The 27731-nt window shown below is 36.4% G+C and overlaps 1 protein-coding gene across 4 annotated transcripts in view; it reads right to left on the bottom strand.

Annotated features, from left to right (window-relative positions):
* ANTXR2 (ANTXR cell adhesion molecule 2) overlaps positions 1 to 27731 on the bottom strand; it is a 163502-nt gene that overhangs the window by 94952 nt on the left and 40819 nt on the right. For all 4 annotated transcript variants that reach the window (XM_023222473.2, XM_023222472.2, XM_023222470.2 and 1 more), the window contains exons 10-12: positions 26419 to 26488; positions 13648 to 13726; positions 2650 to 2745 (exon numbers count right to left, since the gene is read on the bottom strand). In XM_023222473.2, coding sequence (XP_023078241.1) covers positions 2650 to 2745; positions 13648 to 13726; positions 26419 to 26488 — 245 coding nt within the window. The remainder of the gene's footprint in view (positions 1 to 2649; positions 2746 to 13647; positions 13727 to 26418; positions 26489 to 27731) is intronic.

Genomic DNA, 27731 nt, shown 5'->3' with positions numbered 1-27731 from the left:
TCATCTGACAAAGGGCTAATTTCCAGAACCTACAAAGAACTCAAACAAATTTACAAGAAAAATACAAACAACCCCATCAAAAACTGGGCAAAGGATATGAACAGACACTTCTCAAAAGAAGACATTTATGCAGCCAACAGACACATGAAAAAATGCTCATCATCACTCACCATCAGAGGAATGCAAATCAAAACCACAATGAGATACCATCTCACACCCATTAGAATGGCAATCATTAAAAAGTCAGGAAACAGGTGCTGGTGAGGATGTGGAGAAATAGAAACACTTTTACACTGTTGGTGGGACTGTAAACTAGTTAAACCATTGTGGAAAACAGTGTGGTGATTCCTCAAGGATCTAGAACTAGAAGTACCATTTGACCCAGCCATCCCATTACTGGGTATATACCCAAAGGATAATAAATCATGCTGCTATAAAGACACACGCACACGTATGTTTATTGCAGCACTATTCACAATAGCAAAGACTTGGAATCAACCCAAATGTCCATCAATGGCAGAGTGGATTAAGAAAATGTGGCACATACACACCATGAAATACTATGCAGCCATAAGAATGGATGAGTTCATGTCCTTTGTAGGGACATGGATGTAGCTGGTAACCATCATTCTCAGCAAACCATCGCAAGAACTGAAAACCAAATAGCGCATGTTCTCACTCATAGCTGCGAATTGAAAAATGAGATTACTTGGACACAGGAAGGGAAATATCACACACTGCGGCCTATTGTGGGGTGGGGGGAGGGGGGAGGGATAACATTAGGAGATATACCTAATGTAAATGACAAGTTAATGGATGTAGCACACCAACATGGCACATCTATACATATGTAACAAACCTGCACATTGTGCACATGTACCCTAGAACATAAAGTATAATAAAAAAATTAAAAAATTAAAAAATAATCATATACTTTGACACTTCTGAGCCCTCTGGTCAATACTAAATGAAATTGCAAAGTGATAAAAAACAAAGGGGGCGGGGAAAGCACCACTGCAAACTTTAAATTAAAAAACCAACGAAGACAAATTACATTAGGGCATCTTTTTGGTTTTTAATGTGATACTCAAGAATGCTAGTCACCCTAAAATAGCCATAACTAGATAATCAAGATTACAACAGGAAACTGAGCATAAATTGCTATGGCAGGAAACTGATTAGTTCAGCAAAGAGACAGGATGCTTCTTGTCTCTACTGTTATCTGAGTTAATTGTATGCCTCCTCCATGGGCCAACTGCTCTGAGATAAAGAACTGTAAAGTTGCCTCATGAAAGAAAACTGAAGTACAACTAATAATAAATGCAGGGCTAAAACAAAGCACATCTGAAATTGCAAGGATGATGAAATCAGTCAGCAAACATGAGAGCGGGGAGGAAAAGGCAGTCTTACAGTATTATGTAAAACATTACCATGAGCTACAGAATATTAAGTTCTACATAATGTGCTTATAATAAAAGGAATATTCTCAAAATAAGTAGTAGGCATGATTTGGAAGAGGGCTTCCTTAAGATAATTTTTTTTCTATGAAACCTGAACAATCTAAATTGGATTGCTTGAAATGTGTAGAATGATGCCCCCCCCACCAACATGTCCATATCTTAATTACCTGGTACGGTGAATATGTTATCTTGATGGCAAAAGGGATTTTGCAGAAGTGATTAAGGTGCAGGATCTTGAGATGAGAGATGATCCTGGATTATCTAGGTGCGTCCAATCTAATCCCATGGTTCCTTAAAACCGGAGGACCTTTCCCAGCTGGGTTCAGAGTTACAGGGAGATGTGACCACAGAAAAATAGTCAAAAAGATGCAACACATCTGGCTTTGCAGATGGGGAAAGGGGGGTATGAGGCAAAGAATGTGAGTAGCCTATAGAAGCTGGAAAAGGCAAAGGAATGGCTTCTTCCCTAGAGCATTCAGAAAGAAACACATCCCTGCCAACACCTTTTAGTCCAAGTAAACCCAGTGAGACTCATGTGAAAGTTGTGATTAGACAGCTGTTAAATAATACATTTGTGTTGCTTTTAATCAACACATGTGTGGCAATTTGTTACAGCAGCAATAGATAACTGATATACACCCATATTCTTTCACAGGCTTTATACAAACACACAAAAACGACACAAACTGAAACTCCTCGTCATTACTCCAAAAGTAGCAGTTTAGCAGACAATTGTGCGTGACTAATTTCTGAACAAATATTTTTCAGTAGCAAACAGAGAAGGTCCTGAAATGGCAGACCCTTCAAAGAGGAAATGAATAATTTAAAGAGCACTTAAAAAAACTGACAGATTATCAGCTCCTCTCAATGAACCCAAAATAAAACATCAATTTACTTGAATTTCTCTTGCACTTGAAGGAAAATACACTTTATCCCAACTACCTCCCCTATTTTTCTCTCCCCCTCTTCCCACAAACCTGATTTTAAAGTGCTTTTTAGATGAAATTTTTAAATAAATATTTACTGACTTGCATGTTTTCTAGAATTTATTATAGTAGTGAAGACAAAATTCATTTTGCAAACTGAAACTTCGTTGTTATTGAGTAACATGGCATTTATTCACATTTCAGACCTTACTTTACAGCTTTCTAATTTTTTTTAAGTAGAGTTGCAAATCCTTCTTACTCACCACTTTGCAGCAAAGGGGCCAAAACCACCACATCAAACCGATCCCCAGGAGTAGCAGTAACACCAAAATAACAATGATGGCTGCGATCCCGTTAGACTGAAGTAGGCAAAAAGCAAAAACAAAGCAGTCAGCACAGCTTATGGTCAAATTCCAAATGTATATATATTTTAAGGAAACACCAGAAAATAATGCGGAAAGTATAATGTCAAACTAGATTTTAACCACATTATTTTAATTTCTTGAAATTCTACAAATTTATCTTCTATTTAATATATATTATGTTTTATGTTATGTTGTTGTGACAGGCAATAATAAACACAAACTTTCTCAAAATGCTGCAGACTCTTTACAAATATATCTGAAAGGAATGTAAGAAAAAAATCACTAATCAGGATTAGACTGGTCCCTATCTTTCATGTAAGGATTATCTTGGTTCAAAGTATAAATATCCATAGGCAGAATTTAGGTAGAATCCTCCAGACTTTTTGATGGTTAAACACAATTAATTGCACGTAGTTAAATAATAGGATGAATATTTAAAAAATTATCAAGTAGATGACAAACCAACAATGGTTCTTGTTGGGAAATGGTATATACACATCAATGCAAGAATGTAATCTCATGCATTCATGTATCAGATGTTCTCTCACTGCAGCTGAGATATGACCTACACAAAAACCACAGTGGTGTTCTTTCCCTTCCTAACTACTGAGCTCCTCCAGCCTTAAGGCACCTACTCTGGGATCTGTTCTTAAACCCTTTCATATAAAAACAACCTACTCATTTTACAGGATTCATATTAAGTCACTTCATGGAAGTCTTTCTTGGACCCTTTGACTATAAATGCCCCTTTGATTAAACAACTCATATTTCTCTATACTTTAATCTTTAGTGCTTATTACAATGCAATGCAATGAATTAATTATGAATTTTGTGATTGTTTAATTTATATTTTCTACCATGATTTATTGTAAGCTCTAGGAAGTCAGGGGCTACATCTAGCCCACTTAGCACTGTATACTCCATGTCTGGCATTTAAAAACTACTTACTGAGGCCAGGCAGGATGGCTCACGCCTGTAATCCCAGCACTTTGGGAGGCCAAGGAAGGCAGATCATGAGGTCAGGATTTCGAGAACAGCCTGGCCAACATGGTGAAACCCCATCTCTACTAAAAACATAAAAATTAGCTGGGCGTGGTGGCGGGCACCTGTAATCCCAGCTACTAAGGAGACTGAAGCAGGAGAATTGCTTGAACCTGAGAGGTGGAGGTTGCCGTGAGCTGAGACTGCACCAGTGCACTCCAGCCTGAGAGACAGAGAGAAAGAAAGAAAGAAAGAAAGAAAGAAAGAAAGAAAGAAAGAAAGAAAGGAAGGAAGGAAGGAAGGAAGGAAGGAAGGAAGGAAGGAAGGAAGGAAGGAAGGAAGGAAGGAAGGAAGGAAGGAAGGAAGGAAGGAAGGAGAAAAGAAAAGAAAAGAGAAAAGAAAAGAAAAGAAAAGAAAAAACTACTCACTGAGAGAATGAACTCTAAAGAAAAAAGACAGCAAAAGACATGGATACAAAGAAGAATGTTTACTGAACTTTCACTGTAGAGATAGTTTCCAAGGGAATAAGAGATATCTCCCAAATGCCTAATCTCTAGGATCCTCAGTAATAATGTTTTATTTTGTGTGTGTGTGTGTTTTTTAAGAGAAAAAAATCAGGGAAGAAAAGAAAAAGAGCAAAAGAGAAAGATTAATACTAATACTTTATAGAAATTTTCAGACAAATACCTAAGTAGTCTGTTCTTAGAAAGAACATTCCAAAGTGCATCTTTCTTTACAAAATTCTAAATATTCATGAATAAATCATGCTACCATCCACAGGCATAAACACATTAAGCTCTAAAATCTAGGCAAACAAGAATATAACGGAAAAAGGATGTCATAGAAACGCATGGAAAACTGTGGTACCCTATGGGAGAAATATTGTCAAATGTATAAATCTTGATCTCACCTTCAAAAATATGGTCTTATGTAAGACAGCCTCTAACTTGACTGTCCATGTACAGAAGGAATACATTTGTCACCAGGCCTTTCCCACATGAGGATCTAGTCACAGCACTCATAGAAATGGCACACCATTTGGCTGTGCTATGCAACTTTCAAAAGGGCTCTATGAACATTTGGTTTCCCCTTTTCTTAGAATTCACACCCGTGTTCAGAAATAAGGACATGCAACTAGAGGCCATGAAACTGCTAAAAATTTAGTGGTGAGTTTGTTTCTTCTATGCATGTGCCAAGAACAGGAAAATCAGAAAATTGCACTGACAGAACATAAAGTAGATGGGCTAGCCCTGATAGATACTTAAAATTTTTTATTTTTCCCTTAAAAAAATGCCTTCATTAGTAGCATTGACAAAATATTATGCACCTCCAGAGACAAATACATTATTACAATATTATCATATCAACTGATTCCAAAGACTTGTCTTAAAAAAATTAAAAATGGCCAGGCGCAGTGGATCACTCCTGTAATCCCAGGGCTTTGGAAGGCTGAGGTGGGCAGATCACAAGGTCAGGAGATTGAGACCATCCTGGCTAACATGGTGAAACCCCATCTCTACTAAAAATACAAAAAATTAGCCAGGCGTGGTGGTGGGCACCTGTAGTTCCAGCTACTCGGGAGGCTGAGGCAGGAGAATGGCTTGAACCCGGGAGGCGGAGGTTGCTGTAAGCCGAGATCGTGCCACTGCACTCCAGCCTGGGCAACAGAGGGAGACTCCCTCTCAAAATAAATAAATAAATAAAAAATAAAAATAAATTATGCATTTTCTAAAGACCTACAGATCTAGTATACATTTAAGTCAAGCATGATGGGAAAAGGGTCAGGGGAAGCAAAAAAGGCCACCTGGTCTTGCTATCTGTCTATCTATCTATCTGATGATTATTTCATTTACTGGATTCCTTTTGAAATATTTAATATCAGGAATTAGGAAACTATGGCACAAGGGGCAAATCCAGCCAATCTATTTTGTAAGACTCCAGCAAGCTAAGAACATTTCTACCTTGTTCAAGAAAAGTGACTTTGAGTCTAAATATTTATTAGAACTTTCTGAGTTCTAAAGAGAGGCATGCCTATGTCAAACTGAGAAGCTTCCAGTTTCGCTCATGATACAGATCTATGTGTAATCAAATCTAGTTTCATACTCTTCTTCATCTGACTCTTAAGTCCATAGTTTGCAATACCGTATCTGATTACAAGACTGAATTCTGTGTGTTCCACCTTTCCCCAATATGTTTATAAAGTTTTGTGCAAAATGAAACTGTGTTTCTTTCATGACTAACATCTTTCTTGCTCTGGCTATCAAAACAAACACAATGGGAGAGCCGGAATTTGTACCCAGTTAACTGAGCTGATGTCTGGGATGGGTGTATTCAGGGCCCGTGTCATCTGCATCTAATTTCCTTTTCTTCACTAAAAGCCAGTTATACAATAAAAAACTTTATTCTGCCAACTATAACTAAAATTCTAGCGAAGAGAATTATAGAGGTATAAAAACAAATCAGGGTGACTCCTGCCCTTGCAACATAAGTATGGGAAAGAGGAATCACTGGAAAGTTTCAAAGCGGCATTAGTTGTCATTGCTGCAATCTATCTAGAAAATAGCGAATTCGCAGCAGCCACATTAGAATGAAACAGACACACAACAGGGAAAATGGGTCTTCACAATTTTGTTTCATGAAGTTAGAGTTAGGGAAAGAAAATAGAGCCATGAAACAGATGATTATTTCATTTACTGGATTCTTTCTGGAATATTTGGTATCAGGAATTAGGAAACTATGGCACAAGGGTCAAATCCAGCCAATCTATTTGGTAAGACCCCAGCAAGCTAATAACTTTTTTTTTTTTACAATATTACATAAAGCTGAAAAACATCAAAAGAAGAATATGTTACAAGAAATTCCAATGTCAGTGTACATAGTTTTATTGAACACAGCCATTTGTTTACATAATGTCCATAGCTGCTTTTGCACTACAATGGTAGAGTTAAGTAGTTGTGACAGAGACCATATGGCCCCCAAAGCCTTAAGTATGTGCTTACTATCTGGCCTTCTACAGGAAAAATTTGCCAACCCTTGTCCTATATAAATCAATGTAGAATCTGGTTTAAAATGGCAGATTGTGGAAGTGTTCAGTCAGGGGGTGGGGGAGACAGACGTGCGTTCAATTCTCAATTCTAGCATTTATCAGACTGCAAAACTGGGCAAGTAACAACCTTTCAGAGCCTCCAGGCTTCAAGTATCCCTTTTGCAGGGACAGTAAGGACTGAAATCACCTGATGTTACACTCATCAAACCATGTACCTCTTTGAGGGCTGGGTCCACATAAGAAGAAGTACCTTCTAATGTATTTGGATAAATGTGCACTGAATATTGGAGGTATCTTCCTGTTCCCCAGTTTTCTCATCTGTAAAATTAACATAATCTGAACAGCCTCGTCTTGGATTGTGAGTGTTAAATGAAGCCATAAAGGATTTAGCACATATACAGCAGTGCTGAGCACAGCGTCTGGCACTTAATACATGCTCAGCAAACAGGTTCTTGGTATTGTTATTACAAGAAGATCAGTGATTTCAAGAGAAAAAAAGGACATCTTTCCATTATTATTATTATTATTATTATTATTATTATTATTATTATTTTATTTATTTATTTTTTTTGAGACGGAGTCTTGCTCTGTCGCCCAGGCTGGAGTGCAGTGGCCGGATCTCAGCTCACTGAAAGCTCCGCCTCCTGGGTTCACGCCATTCTCCTGCCTCAGCCTCCGGAGTAGCTGGGACTACAGGCACCCACCACCTCACCCAGCTAGTTTTGTTGTTGTTGTTGTTGTTGTTGTTTTTTAATAGAGACGGGGTTTCACCGTGTTAGCCAGGATGGTCTCGATCTCCTGACCTCGTGATCCGCCCGTCTTGGCCTCCCAAAGTGCTGGGATTACAGGCTTGAGCCACCGCGCCCGGCCTCATTATGTTTTTAAAAGCAGAGATCCATTTTAAAGATCTTTTGAGGAGAGATGAAGATAAAGGATTGTCCAAATACAAACCCCCCTCAGACTCTAATTTTAAATCTCTTAAATCTAAAACTTAGTTTCCCCATTTTAAACTAGATATATGGTTACTTTCAATCATTCATTTACAGAATAATTTTGGAGCACTTGCTCTGTGTAAGGACCAGTCGTGGGAGACGGGCAGTGAGCACAGCACAAGCCCTGCCATCAACATCTCAAGGCTGGTAAGAAAGGCCCAGAAGCAAACAGGAACTCACAGCTCAGTTCCTAAGGGCCTTAACAGGACTGAGCCCTAGATGTTCATAAAGCAGACAGAAGAGTTTCTTTATTTGTGGGATTTTAACAAGGACTAATCAATGACTAGAATAATAGTGTTTTACTTTGTTTGGCTTTCAAATGCCTGAGCAAGTAAAAAGCATTAACCTCACAATGAGCAATATCACTAACCGCATTTCACCTGTTCACGATGTGCAAATATGACCGAAAGACTAAATATCATTTAAATCCAAAGTCCACGTATTTATCATAATATTACCCACTATACTCTTCTATTTTCAATAGATATTCCATGCACAAATCAGCAGGTGCATCTCATCAGCGCAAGTCTCATTTTTCATATCTATGAAATGGTAATATTACTCCCACAGGCAACAGGTATTTGAGGTTAAATACGAAGCAATGGTTAAATCTAAGGAGAAAAAATAATTATCCTATAATTACTGTCAACATGAAAAAGTGAATTACAGTGTTTATTTTCCTGTAATAACTAGAGGAATAATAAAAGTCACAGGGAAGAGAAGGCTTCAAGTCATCAGCCTTGGCGGACACAGGGAGATCACCGGTGACCCCTCGGACTTTTTCTCAGCCCTGGCTCACCTTGGCCTCTCCCAGGCACCTACTGGTGCCCTCTCTTCACCTTGGAATTCTAACTTCCTTTGTCTTCTTCATTCGGTGGCTGGTCTTCCCACGTCTTGAGCAGCTCTTTCTCTTATTTCTTCACTTACTCTATTCACCAAGACAGCCTTACCTATTTATTCAGTTTGATTAAACTTTAAACTTCAATCAAATCAGGTTTCTTCTGACTGTGGGTCTTGGATCTCCCTTTTCTTTAAGAATCTACTTTTAAAAATTTGTGACCGGGTGCAGTGGCTCACGCCTGTGATCCCAGCACTTTGGGAGGCCGAGGCAGGCAAATCACGAGGTCAGGAGATTGAGACCATCCTGGCCAACATGGTTAAACCCTGTCTCTACTAAAAATACAAAAATTAACTGGGCGTGGCGGCACGCACCTGTAATCCCAGCTATTCGAGCGGCTGAGGCAGGAGAATTGCTTGAACTCAGGAGGTGGAGATTGCAGCGAGCCGAGCTCGCGCCACTGCACTCCAGCCTAGCAACAGAGCAAGACTCGGTCTCAAAAAAAATAATAAATAAATAAATAAATAAATAAAAACTTGTAATCACAAAATATTTCTCTACCTTTTGAAACGCATTTATTATTTTTATTTTTATTTTTATTTATTTATTTATTTTTTGAGACGGAGTCTCGCTCTGTCACCGGGGCTGGAGTGCAGTAGCCGGATCTCAGCTCACTGCAAGCTCCGCCTCCCGGGTTTATGCCATTCTCCTGCCTCAGCCTCCAGAGTAGCTGGGACTACATTAGCTGGCACTACAGGCGCCCGCCACCTCGCCCGGCTAGTTTTTTGTATTTTTTAGTAGAGACGGGGTTTCACCGTGTTAGCCAGGATGGTCTCGATCTCCTGACCTCGTGATCCGCCCGTCTCGGCCTCCCAAAGTGAAAGGTATTTAAATCTCCTTAACTCTGAGCAGTTTTACAGACCCTGTAAGACTATCTTTCTCAAGGCCCTGGGAGCCATTCCTTTGAGATCATCAAGGGAGATAGTGCCCCTATCACATAGTCTCTGTAGAAAGGGAGAAACCTAATATCAGTGGCGCCTTGCTCCAAGTTTTGCCACTACCTCCTATTAGGAAGGTAGGAGAAAGTTTACTTTTCCTTTAGGTAAGGTCAATTAGCAGATACTGGTGGCCTATAATTCCCACCGTCCCAGCTTTGAAAATTCTCCAAATTTTTGTTTGATCACAGTTAAATTCAATCACTCTTCCCTCTTGCAACAGTCTTGAATAAGGTCTTCCTTGCCTGTTTAATTTTGTCCAGTGCATTTTTTTTCTTTGACTCTATGTATGCCTCCCCACTTCGAAATGACATTAACTCTAAATTCTCCCATTTTTCCCTCCCCTTCCTACAACCTCAGCAAAAGTAAAACTTAAATTTTTACTTCCAGTACTGATCACTCACTGAGATGTGAAACTAGAGCTACAAGGACCCGCTTGACACTGCCAACCTCACTTACAGAACATGTCTCCAGTGAAAATTCTTCCCATCTCCAGATTCACCTCTCGCTTTGGATGTTTCCGATGGCAGCATCATTCTTCCAGCCCATGAGATTCAATATTTTGGAATCAAACATTCCCCCATAACCACCAGTAAGTCACTTTATAATATGTATTTCTTCATTAATACAATTTACAGGGCTATTTCTAGGACTATTTCTACCACCATCAGTCAATTTAGAAACTAAAGTTTTATGCCTATATTCTAGCATTTGCTTCCTAAAAGCTTTTTCTGTACCTTGTTTTTCTTTTCCTATCCTCTCTCTTACATGTCACTACTAATATAATCTTCCTAAAATAGTATGTTTCACCATCGCATGTGTGTCCAAAGCCCTTTAAAACCATATTATTATTTATTGGAGTCAGACCTTGTGATTTCTCAAGCCAATAAAACCTGAAAAAAAGCTTTTCACATAGGCTTGCCAGCTAATAATTCTGCCAAATAACAGCATACAAGGAAAAAGAGAAAAGAAGAGAAGAAGCAGGAGGAGGGAGAGGAATATGAGGAAGGAAGAAGAAAGGACTGAAGGAATAGGGAGAAGGAAGGTGGGAGAAAAGAAAGAAGGAAATATGGAATGAGGGAGGGAGGGAGGGACGGATGGAGGGAGGGAAGGAAGGAAGGGATAAAGGAAGGAAGGAAAGGAGGGAGATGTCAGTCCTGACAAATTAAGTATATTTCCTCAATCAAAGGATATTTTAAAATTAAAATGGGACAAAGAACAATTTCAAAATAAAAGAATTATTTAAAGTTAAATAAATCTAATAATATGAAAAATATAATCCATTTTCTTTCCTTTTTTCATTTCAGCACCGTAGAATTTGGGAATCACAGCCTATAGGATGAACTCTAAATTCAATTCGGTTTTTTAGGTTGTTGATAATCTGGTCTAAATTTTCTATTTCCAATCATTTCTTCTGCTTATTTCTACTCCAGTCAAATGCATCTCCTCTCAATTTTGTCAACACATTCCCACCCCATTTGCTCTTTCTCTATAATATGCTCCCTGTCCTCTTTCTTTGCTGACATCCTAGTCTCCCTTCAAGGCACTGTCTGAATTAGTTCCTCCACACCCATAAAACCTTTCTCTGGTACTCTTTCCCTTCTTGCTCTAAGTTCCTGGAAGCCATTATTTCCCGTAAATATTATGTGGAATTTTGTTGCCTAATTTATTCCATCAATTTATCAACAACTAACAGCTCCAAAGTTTGTACATACAATCCAGACCTCTCTCAGAACTCCAGACTTTCATATCCAGTGGCCTGACATTTCCACTGCGATGTCCAATAGACATCTCTCGTTCAGCCTCACCACAACTGAACTCCTCGTTGTTCAGAAACTGCTGTGCCTGATGACAATTCATCCTTCTGTTTGGCAAAACCACAGTTGCTTTTGCATAAACCTAATAGTTGCTCAGGCAAAAACACTTGGAACTATTCTTAATTTCTTTTTTTCTCTCATATCCTACATGTCTAGAGATCCCATGGACTTCCCCTGTGAAATATATTCTAATTCAACCCTTTCTCACCGTCTCCAGTTTGATCACCCCAGTAGGGCCATCCTCCCCTGGGTGGGGAAGGATTCCTGCATTGCTGAAATAGCCACAGAACTGGGCTTGATGTTTCCACGTTTGCTGCCATTTGCAAAGTCTGTTTTCATACAGCAGCCAGAGTGATCCTTTCAAAACAGTGAATCAAATCATGTCACCTTCCAAGGTCTTCCTGTTTCACTCAGAAGAAAAGCTCAGGTCCTGACAATGACTACATACCCTACAAGATCTGCCCTTTTCCTGCCACTCTCTCCTCCTTATCCGGAGGCTCCCACTCTCCCTGACTACTTTCACTCCAGCACACTGGCTGGTTGCCCTTCTTGAAACTTGCCAGAGACTTGTCACCTCAGGCTTTGCTCTAGCTGCTCCCTCTGTGTGCAGGACTCTTCCCTTAGATGGTCTGCAGGGCTCACTCATTTACCTTCAAGTCTTTGCTCAAAGCCTTCCTTCTTAGTGAGAATCACCTTGACCCCTTCTTGACTTTTACAGCTTGCTCCTTTCCCCTCACTTCATCACTGACACACCAATGATGCTTTTTCTGAAATCTCCCCACTCTTAAACCATCTTGAGTCATATTACCCTCACTCAGGAACAAGACCTAGAAAGTGTTCCTTAAAGCACACAACCTATACATCCCAGACGAGTCATTTAGCTTCAGCATCCTTGCATGTGAAAATCATGCATTGTTATAGGATAGGAACAAAGACCTGTTTTCCTGCTTGCATGGAAGAAAGGAAGAAAAAGACGGTTTGGAGGTGTAGAATAGGAAGACGGATGAGGAAGGAATGCCATTTCAGTGAGCTAAACACTGAGAAACTACAAACCACAAATATTTGTAATTTCAACCACATCCTGAGGGACCAGAAAACCAGCAAACTGCAACATCCACAAAACCTACAAAATGCAACAGGCGCTAGAAATGGGAGAAAAAAAAATCCCTCCTCAAAAAGCACAAACACAAAAATAAAAAACCTAGCTATTTTCAAAATAGAAGTAGGTGTTGGCAAAGACTTATCCAAGGAGTTAAAAAGTGACCCAAGGGTCCATAAGATATTCCTTTTACCTGAAGCATTGTTTTACAATGAGAAATACAACTACCTCTACACAAATAACATTGAATTGTTTTTGTTTTGTTTTGTTTTGTTTTGTTTTCTGTTGGAAGGGTGTCTCCTGAATTAGTAGATCAAAACACAAAACCATGAAACCGTGAGATGTGAGAAAATGTTTAGATTTAGGATTTTGGTCTTTTGGAGGGCAGGAATTTTTCTTTTTTTGCTTTGATTTATATATATTTTACAAAATATACTCAGAAATAATAACCACATGGTTAGTCCTGTTTAATGCTTCCTGTTTCTATGTTCAATAATATAATATTGAAACTTTCTATAAATCCACAAAATTAAATAAAAGGAAGAAAATGTGTACTGAATGGAGTTTATATTTCAAAATACTGCATTTAGGCAATGCAAATCAGTAATCTCAAAATACACATTTGATGTGGTTACAAACTAAGATAGTATCAAGCTGTCAAAATCAACCTTCTTATTCAGAAAGCACCAATATTTTAAATGAACAAAATAATAAAGTCACATATTAAGATACAATAATTTGATTTCAAACCATGATAAATGTCTTAGATACTGGAATCTAACCTGGAATCTATAGAAAACATAATTTCTATATTTAATGTTTTAAGAAAAAAAGTGCTTCATTTGCAAATTATTCTCTTATCTTATCTTGATTTTAAATATGCCTTTTGAATTCTATAAATATCAAAATCAAATGTATACGACCTTAAAGTTCCTATGAAAGGGAGCTCAACATAAAAAAAAGCAATGTCACCCAAAACAAATTCTATACAAAATTTTTCCTTATAGTGGTCTCCAATGTTCTTGTTTACATCTCCTTTATTGTAGTCTGCAACAGCACCAAGGGCCGCAGATTATTTCTGGATGGAATTAATTTTAAAAGATAATCTTTATGCAAACTTTTACTTACACATTCTGTGGCTGTGACAATTAATGAGCCTGAGATGACAGATTTTCCTCCATTAAAGCTCACTGAAACATCAAGAGTTCTGAAAAAGAAATGAAGAAACAATAATTTTATATACAATTAAAACCAGAGGAGTAGGAGATTTTTATGTCCTTACATAATTCAAAACCAGCCAGAAAACATACTTAAAGAGTAAGGGTCTTGAACTCCTGACCTCAGGTGATCCACCCACCTTGGCCTTCCAAAGTCCTGGGATTACAGGCATGAGCCACAACGCCTGGCATGGCCAACATGGTGAAACCCTGTCTCCAGTGAAAATACAAAAATTAGCTGGGTGTGGTGGCGGGCACCTGTAATCTCAGCTACTCAGGAGGCCGAGACAGAAGAATGGCTGGAACTTGGGAGGCAGAGGTTGCAGTAAACCGAGATCATGCCATTGCACTCCAGCCTGGGCCAACAACAGTGAGACTCGGTTTCCAGAAAAAAAAAAAAGAGTAAGAGTCACAGCTTTTGGTAAATTATGCCAGCTTTTTTCTTCCTTAGTTCTAGTCTTTACTTATTAGTAAGGCAAACTTATTAAGTGGTTTAATTGTTTCTTTACAAAGTAGTAACAGAAATACAGACATTAAGAAATTTCTCAATCCAGAAAAATGCCGAGGTTGTTTCCGATTCACAAAAACCTACAAAGAAAGAAAAGCTTTAGATCCCATTTAGCCTATTTTCCTGTCTCTAGGTATTACTACTAAGAATATAAAACTGGAAGCAATAAACCAGTCAAAAATAAAATATAAAGAAAGTGAATATGAAAGACAGAGACAAAGAAAAGAAAGAAGAGCGAAGGATTTCTTTGCAGGTATTTGTTGTAGATGGTCCCAAGATATTAAACTATCCCAATGAAGGTACAAAGAAGAGATAATAATTTTTGTTCCTAGTTAATAAATATTATAGTTAAAATATAGTTCTTATTTTGAAAATATGATTTCAAATTCTAAAACAAGTAATAATCATTAAAATTTCATTAATTTAGATTGATTATTTGGGATTAGTTAGCCTAGAGTTAGTAACTTTTTATTAAAAAAATAACTAAAACAAGATATCAAAGGAGAAAAAAATGACAAGAGGGTTTGTACGGAAAGAGCTCTTTTCCAAAACAGTTTACAAAGGATATTATCATATGATTGGTTTGCAAACAAATCAAAGCCATCCATCCATAGGCCAAGCATGGTGGCTCACGCCTATAGTCCCAGCACTTTGGAAGGCTGAGGTGGGAGGATTGCATGAACCCAGGAGTTTGAGACCAGACTCGGCAACAGTGAGATGCCCATCTCTACAAAAAAATAAAAATAAAAATAATTAACCGGGCATGGTGGCATGTGCCTATAGACCCAACTACTCAGGAGGCTATGGCAGGAGGATCGCTAGAGCCTGGGAGGTGGAGTCTGCAGTCATCTCTGATTGAGCCACTGCACTCCAGCATCAGCAACACAGCAAGACTCTGTCAAAAAAAAAAAAAAAAAGCAAAAACAAAAACAAAAAACAAACTCCCAGAAACAATCTCAAGTTGTTGACAGAAAGGGGAGATGAAATATTATTCAGTTCTTACCATGTGCCAGATGCTATCCTAGGCATTTTATGGGCAGTATCTATTTTAACCCTTCACAATAGCCCTTGAAGTAAATAGTAGTTTCACAGTTTTACAGATGGGGGGGCAGGAGGCGCAGAAATGTTAATTACTTTGCCCAAAGTAATAAAGCTAGGATTCTAATTTTGAACTCTTTCCATCATACCAGAGAGGCTTGATTAAATGATGAAATCAAAGTCCTTAATGTGTTTCTTTTCTCAATGTGCTGTTTGGTTTGGATTCATACAATAAAGCTACTGGGAAGGATATTCCTGGCAAAATTAAAGCTAAATTCAATCAAAATACAGAAATACTTCTATTAAAACATTTCTTTGTAAAGTATGTACTTCAAAGCACGTTGTTTAAAAAGATGGTTTAGCTAGGCTGGGCGCGATGGCTCACGTCTGTAATCCCAGCACTTTGAGAGGCTGAGGCGGGTGGATCACGAGGTCAGGAGATCGAGACCATCCTGGCTAACACGGTGAAAACCCGTCTCTACTAAAAATACAAAAATCAGCCGGGAGTGGTGGCACATGCCTGTAATCCCAGCTACTCAGGAGGCTGAGGCAGGAGAATCACTTGAACCCAGCAGGCAGAGGTTGTGGTGAGCCGAAATCGCGCCACTGCACTCCAGCCTGGGCGACAGAGCGAGACTCTATCTCAAAAAAAAAAAAAAAATGGTTTAGCTAAATCCAGAAAATAATGAGAATTCTGGATATTTACATCTAATTAACTGTACTTTTGAACTATTCCAACACAGAAGGCCAAGTGGTGTATTAAGAAAGAAAACTTAAACCTAATTGCTCATTCTGAAGAAATGACTGCCTTGTTTTGTTTTTTTAATGACTAAGCATAATCAAATAAAACATCGTCTTCCCTAGTTCTTAATTCCTCTACTTTAAAGCATGTGGCCGGAATCATCTGACATGTTGGCATGGTTTTATTTTTTTGGAAAGATAATTTTGATTCATAATAATATGTGATTCTTGCAGGTTATCTTACTGATTCAACTTTAAGGGCTCAGTAGACATTGACTGAAGTTGTTTATAATCAGACAGTTAAAATTCACCAGAAACAAACAAGTTTTCTAATGAAGGAAACATTCAAACTTTTAATGCTTAACAAAATGAAATGAGAACAGAAGATATAATTTTAAAACAAAGTTTACTCTTTCCTATAGTAGAAATGCATGCTGATATGATCTTGTAACCGACCAAAATAACTACATTCTCTGAAAATCTCAGTCTAGTATAATGTGGCTGGTGTAAAAAAAAAAAAAAAAAAAAAAACAAAAACAAAAACTGAGTTAAGTCTCCACAGATACAGAAATCCACTTGATGATATATGATGTATGGAACTGAAACAAGAATATCTTCCTCTTTTTGACAGTAGTAGTAGCAGCGTGATCAAAATGTTACCATAAACACCACTCACAATTACAAGCAATTGTTGATTTCTTACTAAGAACCAGGCACATTAATTCATCTTCTCATTTAATTCTCACAGCAACCTACTGAGGTCAGCACTAGCATCATCTCCATTTTGTAAGTGAAGAAACAAGCTTAAAAAGGTAACTTGCCCAAATATTGGACTTCACTGACTCTGTACTCAAAATGCTTTCACTTCTACAATATACTACTTTAACCCTCCACATGTATTTTAGGGTCTTATATTTACATTTCTCTCATTAACATGAATTTCAGTTGAATCTTCCAGCCTTTTACTACATTCACGTATTTCTCATGGTTAACTAGAATGGCATTTACTATATGCTAAAGCAATATATTTATTTGTGAATATATATATTTATGAGTATGTGTGTATAGATATATGTATGTTTTCCGTGAAAATTTTTCAGAAGCGTTGCAAATATGAAAAACGTAGTTACATCAGCTTTTAAACTTTGCTGCTTCTTTTAGAAAAACATTTTTGAAATTATTGGGATGGTATTGACACCATCATTAAGCTAGTGCCTTTGCCCAAAGCTATGCTACTCCTCTTCTGGCACAGGTTGAGAAAACCACCCCCTGTAATCCAAACCAAATTCTGTAGCTTTCTTTGCCTCAAGACTCAATTATACATATTTAATGTTTTCTGTCATATTTTCTGTCATTTCTGTTATCATCTATGGATTGTTATTCCTACTCTTACATAACTTCTACTTCTGGTTAGTATGTTTCTGACAGTGGAAACCATACTCTCAGTTACAGAGGCTTTCTTATGGGCCAAAATGTATTAAAACAACATTGTGTTTACTTAGTTGCAAACATATATGGGAAGCAAGAGAGCAGTTCATTTTTATTTGCCCCAAGGATCTAATAATATTGAAAAAGGGGATTTGGGCGAACCTAGAGTCCTGAGTTTGAACCGTCATCACTCCATTTTTAATCTTCCATTTCTCAATGTGTAAAATGGGGAGAATTGTACCTATTTCAAAGTTGTTTTAAGGAAAAGAGCTTGGTAAAATAATATACATAAAATATACAAACAACCCCTGGGACACAACAAGCACTCCATAAATTACTGTTAACACCTCGATATTTGTCTAATGGATTATTTAGAATATCAAGGTACTTTTTAATAAACCTTTTAGATCCGAGCTAAGAAGCAATGTATATAGCAGCAATAAAATCATTATGTGATACCTTTTGTTTAATTTAATAAATTTCTATTCTGCTTACTGCCATATAAAAATATTGTAAGCTAAATTATTTTAAAAATGCCTACTATATAATGTTGGGAAGTTTCATGTAAAAATTTTTTTCAATGCTATATTCTTCCTGTTATAAAACATGACCTTGATTAAATCCAACATTATCGCTATGTTGAGCTCTGTGCTTAAACCTCAGGCCTAAAATCACACTCCAAATTGGTTTAGGAATATTTGCCAGTAAAATCACTCAATCAGTCACTTATTTTATTACTAGCTAGTTAAACAAGTACTTATTAATTGATTGTAGTAGCAATGATAATTGGACTGTATTGGTAAAAGGGCTGCTGTAACAAATAATACAAATTACAATGTAAATAAAAGGAAGCCCTATAAACAATTACAAAAGAATGTGATATTAATAAAATAGATCTAAGCACAGGGGTTCTAGAGGGTCATGTGGGAGATACAACAGACTTGGCCTTGGCATGAGAGCATTAGCAAAGTTTTCCTGCAGGAAGTCAATGACAGGATGAAGCTTAAAGAATGATCAGAAGTTAGGAAAAGAGATTAGAAAGGAGTCCATGCAGACAGAGCAGTCCGACAGGGTGGAAGGCAAGAAAGGGACAAGGACAGAACAGTCAAAGAAGTAAAAGTGATTCAGTACTCCAGTAACAAAAGAGGGTGAGAGTAAGAATGAAATGGCTCCAGGTTGAAAAAGGGAGCAGAGGAAAGATCATTGAGTCCCTGGATGCCATCTTTACACATCTGGAATTCGTCTTAAGAGTTTTAAGTTTGGTAGAAATATAGTTAGAATTGTGTTTTACAAATGTCATTCTTGTTACAGTATAAGGCAGGTGTCTGAAGAATAAATTTCATAAGTAGAAAGACCAGTTAAGAAAGTCTCAGTGTACTTGAAATAAGTACCAAAGTAGAATAGAGCTAAAATAGTGGCAATGAGGTTAGTGTGAAAACAAAAACTGAGACATATTAGGAGTCAGAATAAAAAGGACATGGACATTTATTGGATGTAGGAGGTGAGGAAGAAGAAAAAAGGATGACCTCAAAGTTTCTGTCTTACACAAGTAGGTGGGCAGTCTTGCATAGGGAACACAGAAGGAGCAAGTTTGAACAGAAGGATGTGAGTTTAATTTGGGACCTCCAAGTTTACGGTGCCTACAGAAAATCCAAGTGACTTTGTAGACATTTGAATAGTAGACATTTGGACAGCAGACTTAAAGCTAATAAAAAGATCTTGCCAGGAAATTTGGAGCTCATCAGGAAGAAAAAGGGAGACATAGAAAGGGTAAGTTTATAAGTCAAGTATCCTCAACCATGATAAAAACTGAGGGGACACTGGGCACTGTGACTCACACCTGTAATCCCAACACTTTGGGAGGCCAAGGTGGGTGGATGACTTGAGCCCAGGAGTTTGAGACCAGCCTGGGAAACATGGTGAAACCCTGTCTATACAAAAAGTACAGAAAATTAGCAGGGCATGGTGGTACATGCCTGTGGCCCCAGCTACTCAGGAGGCTGAGGTAGGAGGATCACCTGAGCCAGGGAGGCCCAAAGTGCAGTGAGTCAGATCACGCCACTGCACTCCAGCCTGGGTGACAGTGAGACTCCATCTCAAAAAAAAAAAAAAAAAAAAAAAAAACACTGACAGTTAAGAGACTGTAAAAAGAAAAGTAGTCTAAAGAGATATCTGAGGAGAAAGAGGAGAAACAGCTAGGGTGAGAATATGAAGTCACAAAAGACAAGGGAAAATCTTCTGAGACAAGAGTGGTACCTGGTGCAGATAATACAGGGAGGTAAGGGAAGATAATGCTGGGAAATGGCAACTCTTTCAACTTAATTTTCTATAAATTGTTTCTACGCTGTTTAATATTCTTACAAATATCTTAATCCATGCTTTGCTCCATCATTAAAATATATTTTTTCAAAATAGGATAGAAGAAAGCTTAACAACTTAATGTAACAAAAAGATTGACTAAAGTACACTTTCATGTCAACTGACAATTAATTGTAATAAAATTAAATTCAAATGTACTAAAGTCATTCCACATGAGAAATTATTAAATAGTACTATGATATATAATTAAGTAAATAAAACTCACTGAGTCCTAATAGTCACATACTTGTATTCAATGTCTAAAGATGCATGACTGTTCCAAAACAGGAGAATGGCTCAGTGCCATATGTCAAAGCTACTCTGATCTGAGAAATGTTATACTCCATGAATTATGATTGACATTTCAATCCACAGTAACCTATTTGCAAAGTATTCATTTGCTTCTGGCTTTATGCATATCCAGTAAAAGACTGTCATTTTATGATCCATTAAAAAGGATGAAAAAATTAAATAAAATTGTGAAAGACATTTGCTGGAAGTAATACATGATTTACCTTCAATTTGCACATACTGAAAATTAAACTGGCAACTACTCAAAAAGTTATTACAATTATGGTGACTTAAGATATTTTGAAATCAAGTGCTACTATTTAATGCTCTGCAGTGCTTTTTAAATGATAGTTTTATGTATGATAAAGAGTTTAAGTTGGAAGATAAGATTCCATATTCATCAATAGTTTAAAGGCACTTCAGTCTAGTAATGAGTTTATATGTAAATTAATGTTTTGACTAAGGATACTTTTTTAAAAGTGGCTAAAAGATTTTTGAATTAAATGACTTATCTTAGTATACCTCAATATGTGTATATAGGTAAAACAAAAATTGCAGTTAGCAAGATTTCTAGATTTCAGAAGGAAAAAGAGCTATATTCAGAGATTTACTGGACATCACAGGAAAGCTGTATTATAATTGTTCTGAGTATTGCACTAAAAATAAGCGCTTACTATTTGCTGTGTGTTTTTTAAATAATATTCTTAAAAGACACTTAAAAAACAATCATCCAGTCAATTTAGTGCCTAAATCAATCAAATTTAGCGCATTTTATCCAAAAATTTCAAGTGCCTTAGTGATATGATATGGTTTGGCTTTGTGTCCCGACCCAAATCTCATTCTTGAATTGTAATTCCCATATAGAGGAACCTGATAGGAGGTGATTGGGTTATGGGGGTGGTTCCCCCTATCCTGTTCTCATGATGGTGAGCAAGTCTCACCAGATCTGATGGTTTTAAAGTGGCAGTTTTTCCTGTGCTTGCACTTCTCTCTCCTGCACCATTTGAAAAAGGTCCTTGCTTCCCCTTAGCCTTCTGCCATAACTAAGTTTCCTGAGGCTTCCCCAGTCATGTAAAACTGTGAGTCAATTAAACTTCTTTCCTTTATACATTACTGAGTCTCTGCAGTTCTTTATAGCAGTGTAAGAATGGACTAATACATTTAGTAATAATGAAAAGCTTTGATAATATAAAATTTAGAAGCAGATATGTAAGAGGATTTCAGTACCTATTTCAGGAATATCCTCTACATCCTCATATAGGTGTCCATCTTAGGATTCCAAACATCTACCAAATAATTCTAAATTTTAGAAAGTTCTTCCTTATTTTGATCTGAAATTTGCTTCCCCTTAACTCCCACCCTTTTTCCTCCTGTACCGATAAAGAGTAAGTCAAATCTGTCTGTTACATGACAGATCTTCCAATGTCTTGACAGTTAATGCATCACATCTGAATAGTATTTTTTTCAATATTTTAAATTGTATCCATTTAACATTTCCATATGTGGTGACATCTTATTAGCCACCCCTCCATGTGTTCATGTGTTAAAAGACATTTCCAGAACTGTATATAATACTTAGGATGAAGAGGCAATGCAGATTAGGTGAACTTATCACATTGATAGATATAATCTGAAAACTGCACCATGTGAAGGAAAAGAGAAATGTTCCACCAAGGAAGTATGGGGTAGAGAAACAGAGAAAGCCTTTTGCTTTAACCCATATCATCATGATTCTAATGTTTATATTCAAATAAAGACATAACTAATGTCTTACTATCCATGATTTTTCAAAAAAATAAAATCTTATTCCTTACAAGAAGCAAAAGGAATAATGTGTGGTTGTATCACCTGCTACTAACATAAGAGAATTAGGGATTGCACAGACACACATACACTTACAGATGTAGGTATGCTTTTGGAAAGAACAGAAACTACAGTAAAGGCAGAATTTATCTAACCAAGAAAGAGAAATAGAATTAATCAATTTTATTCCAGGAAAAATAGATTGGGCTTAACACAGAAAAAGAAAGTTGAAGAAAATAAAAAGATTCTATTACGAAGCCAGGCTCTAACCTCAACTCTGCTACACTGTTCATCTCAATGATCCTTCAGTTTTCCTTGAAATTTTCCACATACAGTGATGTCCCACCACTTCTTACTCAAAACACTCTGTCAAGTGTCTTCCCACACTGCCTTTTAAGAGAACTAATACTATCAGTTTCATCTGATTTAGATATTTATTTCATATTTGCCAGAAGATTCTGGCCAATGTTTTTGAAAGCACATTTAACTATACCATATGCCTCCTTAAATCATCTCCATCAAACAAACTGTAGGATAAGACTCCAGTTCATTCTGTTCTGTTTTTCTTTCTTCACAATGTGTTTATGTATATTTACCCAATTTGTTCTGTTCTTCTTGCCAAATTGCAGGTTTGAGATCTCAACTATTGCAGAACAGCTGTGCTATTGTTGATATCTCACAGAACAAGGGTCAGAGAATAAACCCACGTTGCAAATACTTGTAATACTTGCACCTTAAACTGTGAGGCTAGTGCCCTGGATTAGGGAACATCCAAAGAATGTCAGAGAATGCATCCTATTCAAACTTACGGAAGACAATTTGGCACAAAGGAACCACTTTTAGAAATAAATTCCTAAATAATCTGCAGATTTTTCTTGGTAAAACAGTTTGTTTAATCATAAACCATTTTAAAAGTAAACTATGTTCAACAAAAGAAATAGAAAACAACAACCTCACTACTATGACCATTCTTTCTGTTTAAATACTAAGAGTTTGTTCATCTTAGCCTAAATATCTGTATCAAATAAAGAAATTTAATAAATACAGATCTCTGTATTTATCAGATAGGTCTATCAAAAAAAAAGTTATTGAAAGACACACTGAACAATGCCCAAAATGATATACCTGGATAGGATTTGCCCAGATAACTTTAACTTTCATTTACACCATAATATTAAATTCCAAATGACGACCTATGTCCTAGCTACTCGGCTACAGTCTTAGTCCTCGATCTCCCACACGCTCTTTTAAACCAAAATCCACAAGACTTAAGTTTTTACAAGAATAATCCTCAAGCAAAGTGCAATTCATGAAATAACATAAAGAAAAGAAAAGAACAGATAGAGCAGGCTAATGAGATGAGGCACATGCCCATGGATGCAGCTCTGAGACTGTGCATCTGGCTTTGAGGCTCTCTGTCTAGGGTTACTTCACCAGCATGTTGTTAATTATTTAAGTGAGAGAATGAGGGGAACTATCACCACATCTGTCACCCTCACACAGGAAAAACCTTCATTCATTGTCGGGCCAGATGTGTTTATTTGAAACATAGACTAACTAGCTACTTAATGGGTTTGAATCCTTAGCCAAAAGCTAATTAGGCAAACATATTAAGCATCAGTCACCTTACAAGGCTAAACTGTTTCAATTGCGTTGATTTCGATCCAATCTCATAAGAGAGCTCATCACCTACAAAAGTGTCTGAAGAAAATTCAAGGCACAGGAAAGGTCCAAATTACTTGCAACATACTAAGTAAAATAAATAATGATGTCCCCAAATACCCAGTACATTAACAAATAAAATCTAAAGCTTTGCTTCAATAGTATCATGTACGTGGTCCAGGAAAGAAAGGCAAAAGTAATTCTTTTAGACACATCTCTGTCCCAGAACACTCTCAGTTTGCTTGTAGGTGAAATATTAATGTCAAAATCTAAATGAATGATGATTTGTCATGTCTGATATTTATTATGCTATGTGTGATTTAAAAATGTATCTCCTGGGTATTTAACCTATCTACAAATAATTAAAGTATATCACTAGCCTCGATGGTATTCTCTTCAAAAGAAGACTGTGCCCAAAGGCAAATTCTAGAGAAAACAAAATCAGTGCCTGGGATAAAAAAGGCATAATGCATTTTATAACTACTTCAGAGAAGAAAGTAAGTTACTTTCCTTAACTAGTCACTATTATTTAAAATAGTTTTTTTTTTGTTTTGTTTTGTTTTTTTCTGCTTTAAATAGTATGGCCCGCAAAATAAAATTCTGACCATTTTCCTCCATCCTGGTACAGGTACCTGATCCCAGCAATCAGATGACCTCTTTCAGATCTTTATGTTAACTGGTAAACAAAAATATTTGAGAAAAATTCATTCATCCTTTTATCCACCAAACATTTAGTAAATCTACTATGAATCGGACATTGTGTTAAGTGCTAGTAATACAACAAGAAACAAGATAAAACATGTTCTAGCAGGAAGTAGAAACATAATAACAGACAAACAACTGGCTTTGGAGAAAAAATAAAACATGAAAAAGGGACTCAAAAGAGAAAGATTGCATGATTAAATAGAGTGATCAGAAAAGGGTTTACTGAGAAGGTGACATTTGAACTAGACTTAAAGAAAGAGTTTATGTGCTCCATTGACATACGGTGTTGGTAAATCGTAAGTTAGGATTTTTTTGTTTTACTTAGACTAAGTTCACATATACAGTTCTAGATCAGGGAAGGAGCAATCCAAGCAGAGGCAACAAGAAGTATAAAAGTGCAGGAGCAGGAGTGCGCAGATGTGGTCAAGAACAGCAAAGAGGCCAGTGTGACCATAACTGAGTAGAAACAGCAAATAGAAGATGAAGTCTGAGAGGGAGTGAGAGACAAGACCCTGTAGAACCTGGTATAGTATTACACTAATTAGACTTTTACTCCGAGTGGGGTAAAGAACTCATCACCGAGATCACTCTTGTGAAGGACGGAAACAGAAAGATCAGTTGAGAGACTAATAATCTAAGCAAGAGATGACAGTTACTTTATCTAGAATGGTAGCAGTAGAGGTAGAAAGCAGAGATTGGATTTTGGATAAATTTTGAAATTAGAGCTGAGAAGATTTGTTGATAGGCTGGGTCTAAGATAGAGAAAGAAATCAATAGTGACTCAAAAGATTTTTACCTGAACAACAAAAATGAGGAAGCTGTCAATGGCTAAAATGGAAAATACAGTTTGGGAGATAGATTGGGGGAGTAATCAGGAGGACCAACCTGGAATTACAGATTCAATAAAACAAGACTAAACTTTAAGTCAACAGATACATCATGGCTAATACAGACACGATTACTCAGAAAGCCATCGAGTCCTATGGTGTGCTTGGGGTTAAGATGACTCCACAAGAAACTGACTTGCCTCAAATTCCAATGTCAATTTAATTTACCTATGGCTAAATTATTACATGATACAGAAAATGCATAATACTCTTAGTTTTGTAAGCTATCTTGTGCAGCTTCTTTGAATCTATTTAAAATAGAAAGCTGATACTGTTCCAATTTACTTGCATGACCAAAAGTGATGTACGATAGATATCTTGAATACTTAAGTATCCACAAAAGATAAATGTTCAAGTCAGCTTAAAAATGCTAGAATGATTTTCTTAGTTTCCATAGAGGAAAATATAATCTTCAGTCTCTAAATACTAATCCAGATTTTGGATTGTGGCCTTGTATATGTAATTTTTCCCTGCTTTCAGTATCAGATCTATATAAAGAGATCCTAGAAGACTGTATGCTATTAACTATCTTAAACATGCTCTACTGTTGGGCTAGAGAATATTTGAACTATTTGTAATCATTTGCTTCATCATTTGCTTCATCATAGAACCGAAAAAAAAATCACAAATGGGACACTAAATTACCAGTAGAATTATTTGTGTATAAACAATTCAAATAAGACTCCTTCATCCAAACTAAACATATTTTTCTTTTTAGCAGATACCGTGGTTTTTTGGCCACACAAAAGAAGATGAGAAGACAGACCTTAACAGAAATGGAACACATAGCACAAGTTAATACAAATGTACAAGCATTTCCTAGTGCAAGGTGTGCTTTTTTTAGCCATGTTCTTGATGCTCTTTAATAGTAATATTTCTTAAATACTATAGTAATTATTGAAAATCTCACTTTTGAACTGTGTGTGTGTGCATGTGTGTGTGTTTAAAATAACGTTTATGGCTCTGATTATTTATAGGTTCTAACAATAGTTCTCAAACCCATCCAGATAAATATTCATAGAGCCTTTTTAATCAGTATTGAAGAAACTAGATAAAACACATTTTAGCATTTTCAACCTACTAAGAGTATAGCTGAAGTACTAACTTGCTTGCCTAGTACTAAGTGGCTTGCCCAAGGCTTACTTTTTAATGCTCTCTATATCGAAAAAAAGATAGAATAAAATGACCAGTGTATATGTCACCATTTTTTAATAAGTTTTTACTAAAAATGTTATAAAATGGTTTTAAATTAAGTACTTACTCTCCAGCTTTATTCAGGATAGGTGCAGGACAAAGCATAGAATTCAACTGTACACTTACTGGTTTTACACCTAGAAAATAAAACGCCACTGAATTAAAAAAGGGTTTTATGCATCTCACACAGTTTCATTAATAATATGAACAGCATGCTTCAATCAGAGTTCAAATGTGGAATACTAGATATATTAACATTAAAACAACTACAGAAAGAGAAGTAAAAGGGAATGAAAGATGGAAAGAAAGATTACATGCTCCGTTGACATATAGTTCTGGTAAATCATAAGTTAGGATTATTTTGACTTAGACTAAGTTCACATACCATTCTAGATACTACAAAGTATATTTTATTTTAAATTTTTTAAATATCTCAGATTTTTAAAAATAAATGCTCTGTATTATTTTAAAGGCACACTTTGGAAAAGATGAAGGAAGATGAAAGTTAGATGTCCAAAGGAAAATGAACTTATTTCACAAGTTTAATAAAACATTTGTGTCTACAGTAAATAAATGCATTTTATGAAGTCGCATACTTAAATTGCCCTTGTAACTTTAATAAAATACAAGAAAAATGATTTAGACTAGAAATATGCAGAGAAGTTACTTAGTCAAATTGATCCCTCTAGAATCTAAAAGAGGAAAATACCAATTTCATTTATTTGAGGATTTACTTCAACAAACTTAATCTTATGTAGCTAAACATGAAATACGTTTATTTTATAATGAACTCAAATATGTAATCAAAAGGAGCTAGGCTAAGCTAATGCTTAGATACAAATGACTACTGAATAAAAACAAAATTATTTGTCATACTCAATTGTGGAACCTACTATGAAGACAGTTTGTAAATTTTTGCCTTACTAAAATTGTCATCTTAATAGAAAAGAGACGAATTAATGATAACATTTATCATGCTGAGATCCTCACCATTTTAATTCAGTAAACACATATTGAATAGGTACTGTGCGTATGGCCAAAGCTGTGTTAATTGGACTGTTCACACTCAGATAAACAGCAAAATGGCAGATGAATGTAAAAAAAAACTCTACCAGAATTTACAGAGTTATAAAGTCTGCCTTACAATATAAATTTTGAAGGGCAATATAATAATTAATAAGGAAAAACGTTTATATAGATACCCAAGATGCTCATAAAACTAAGGTCTATTTAAGAGGGAGGGTTTTTTCAGAATGAAAATAAAAACTTACTCTTGGCTTTTTTAAAAGTCAAGGACAGGGAAAATTAAAACTCAATTCAATAAATATGAAAATTATCACCCAACACTATGCTGGGTGAGAATCTGAGATGCAAAAATCT

Source organism: Piliocolobus tephrosceles, chromosome 3 (assembly GCF_002776525.5).
Source record: "Piliocolobus tephrosceles isolate RC106 chromosome 3, ASM277652v3, whole genome shotgun sequence".
NCBI classification, from domain to species: Eukaryota; Metazoa; Chordata; class Mammalia; order Primates; family Cercopithecidae; genus Piliocolobus; species Piliocolobus tephrosceles.
This window is presented reverse-complemented; position numbering and strand designations above follow the sequence as displayed.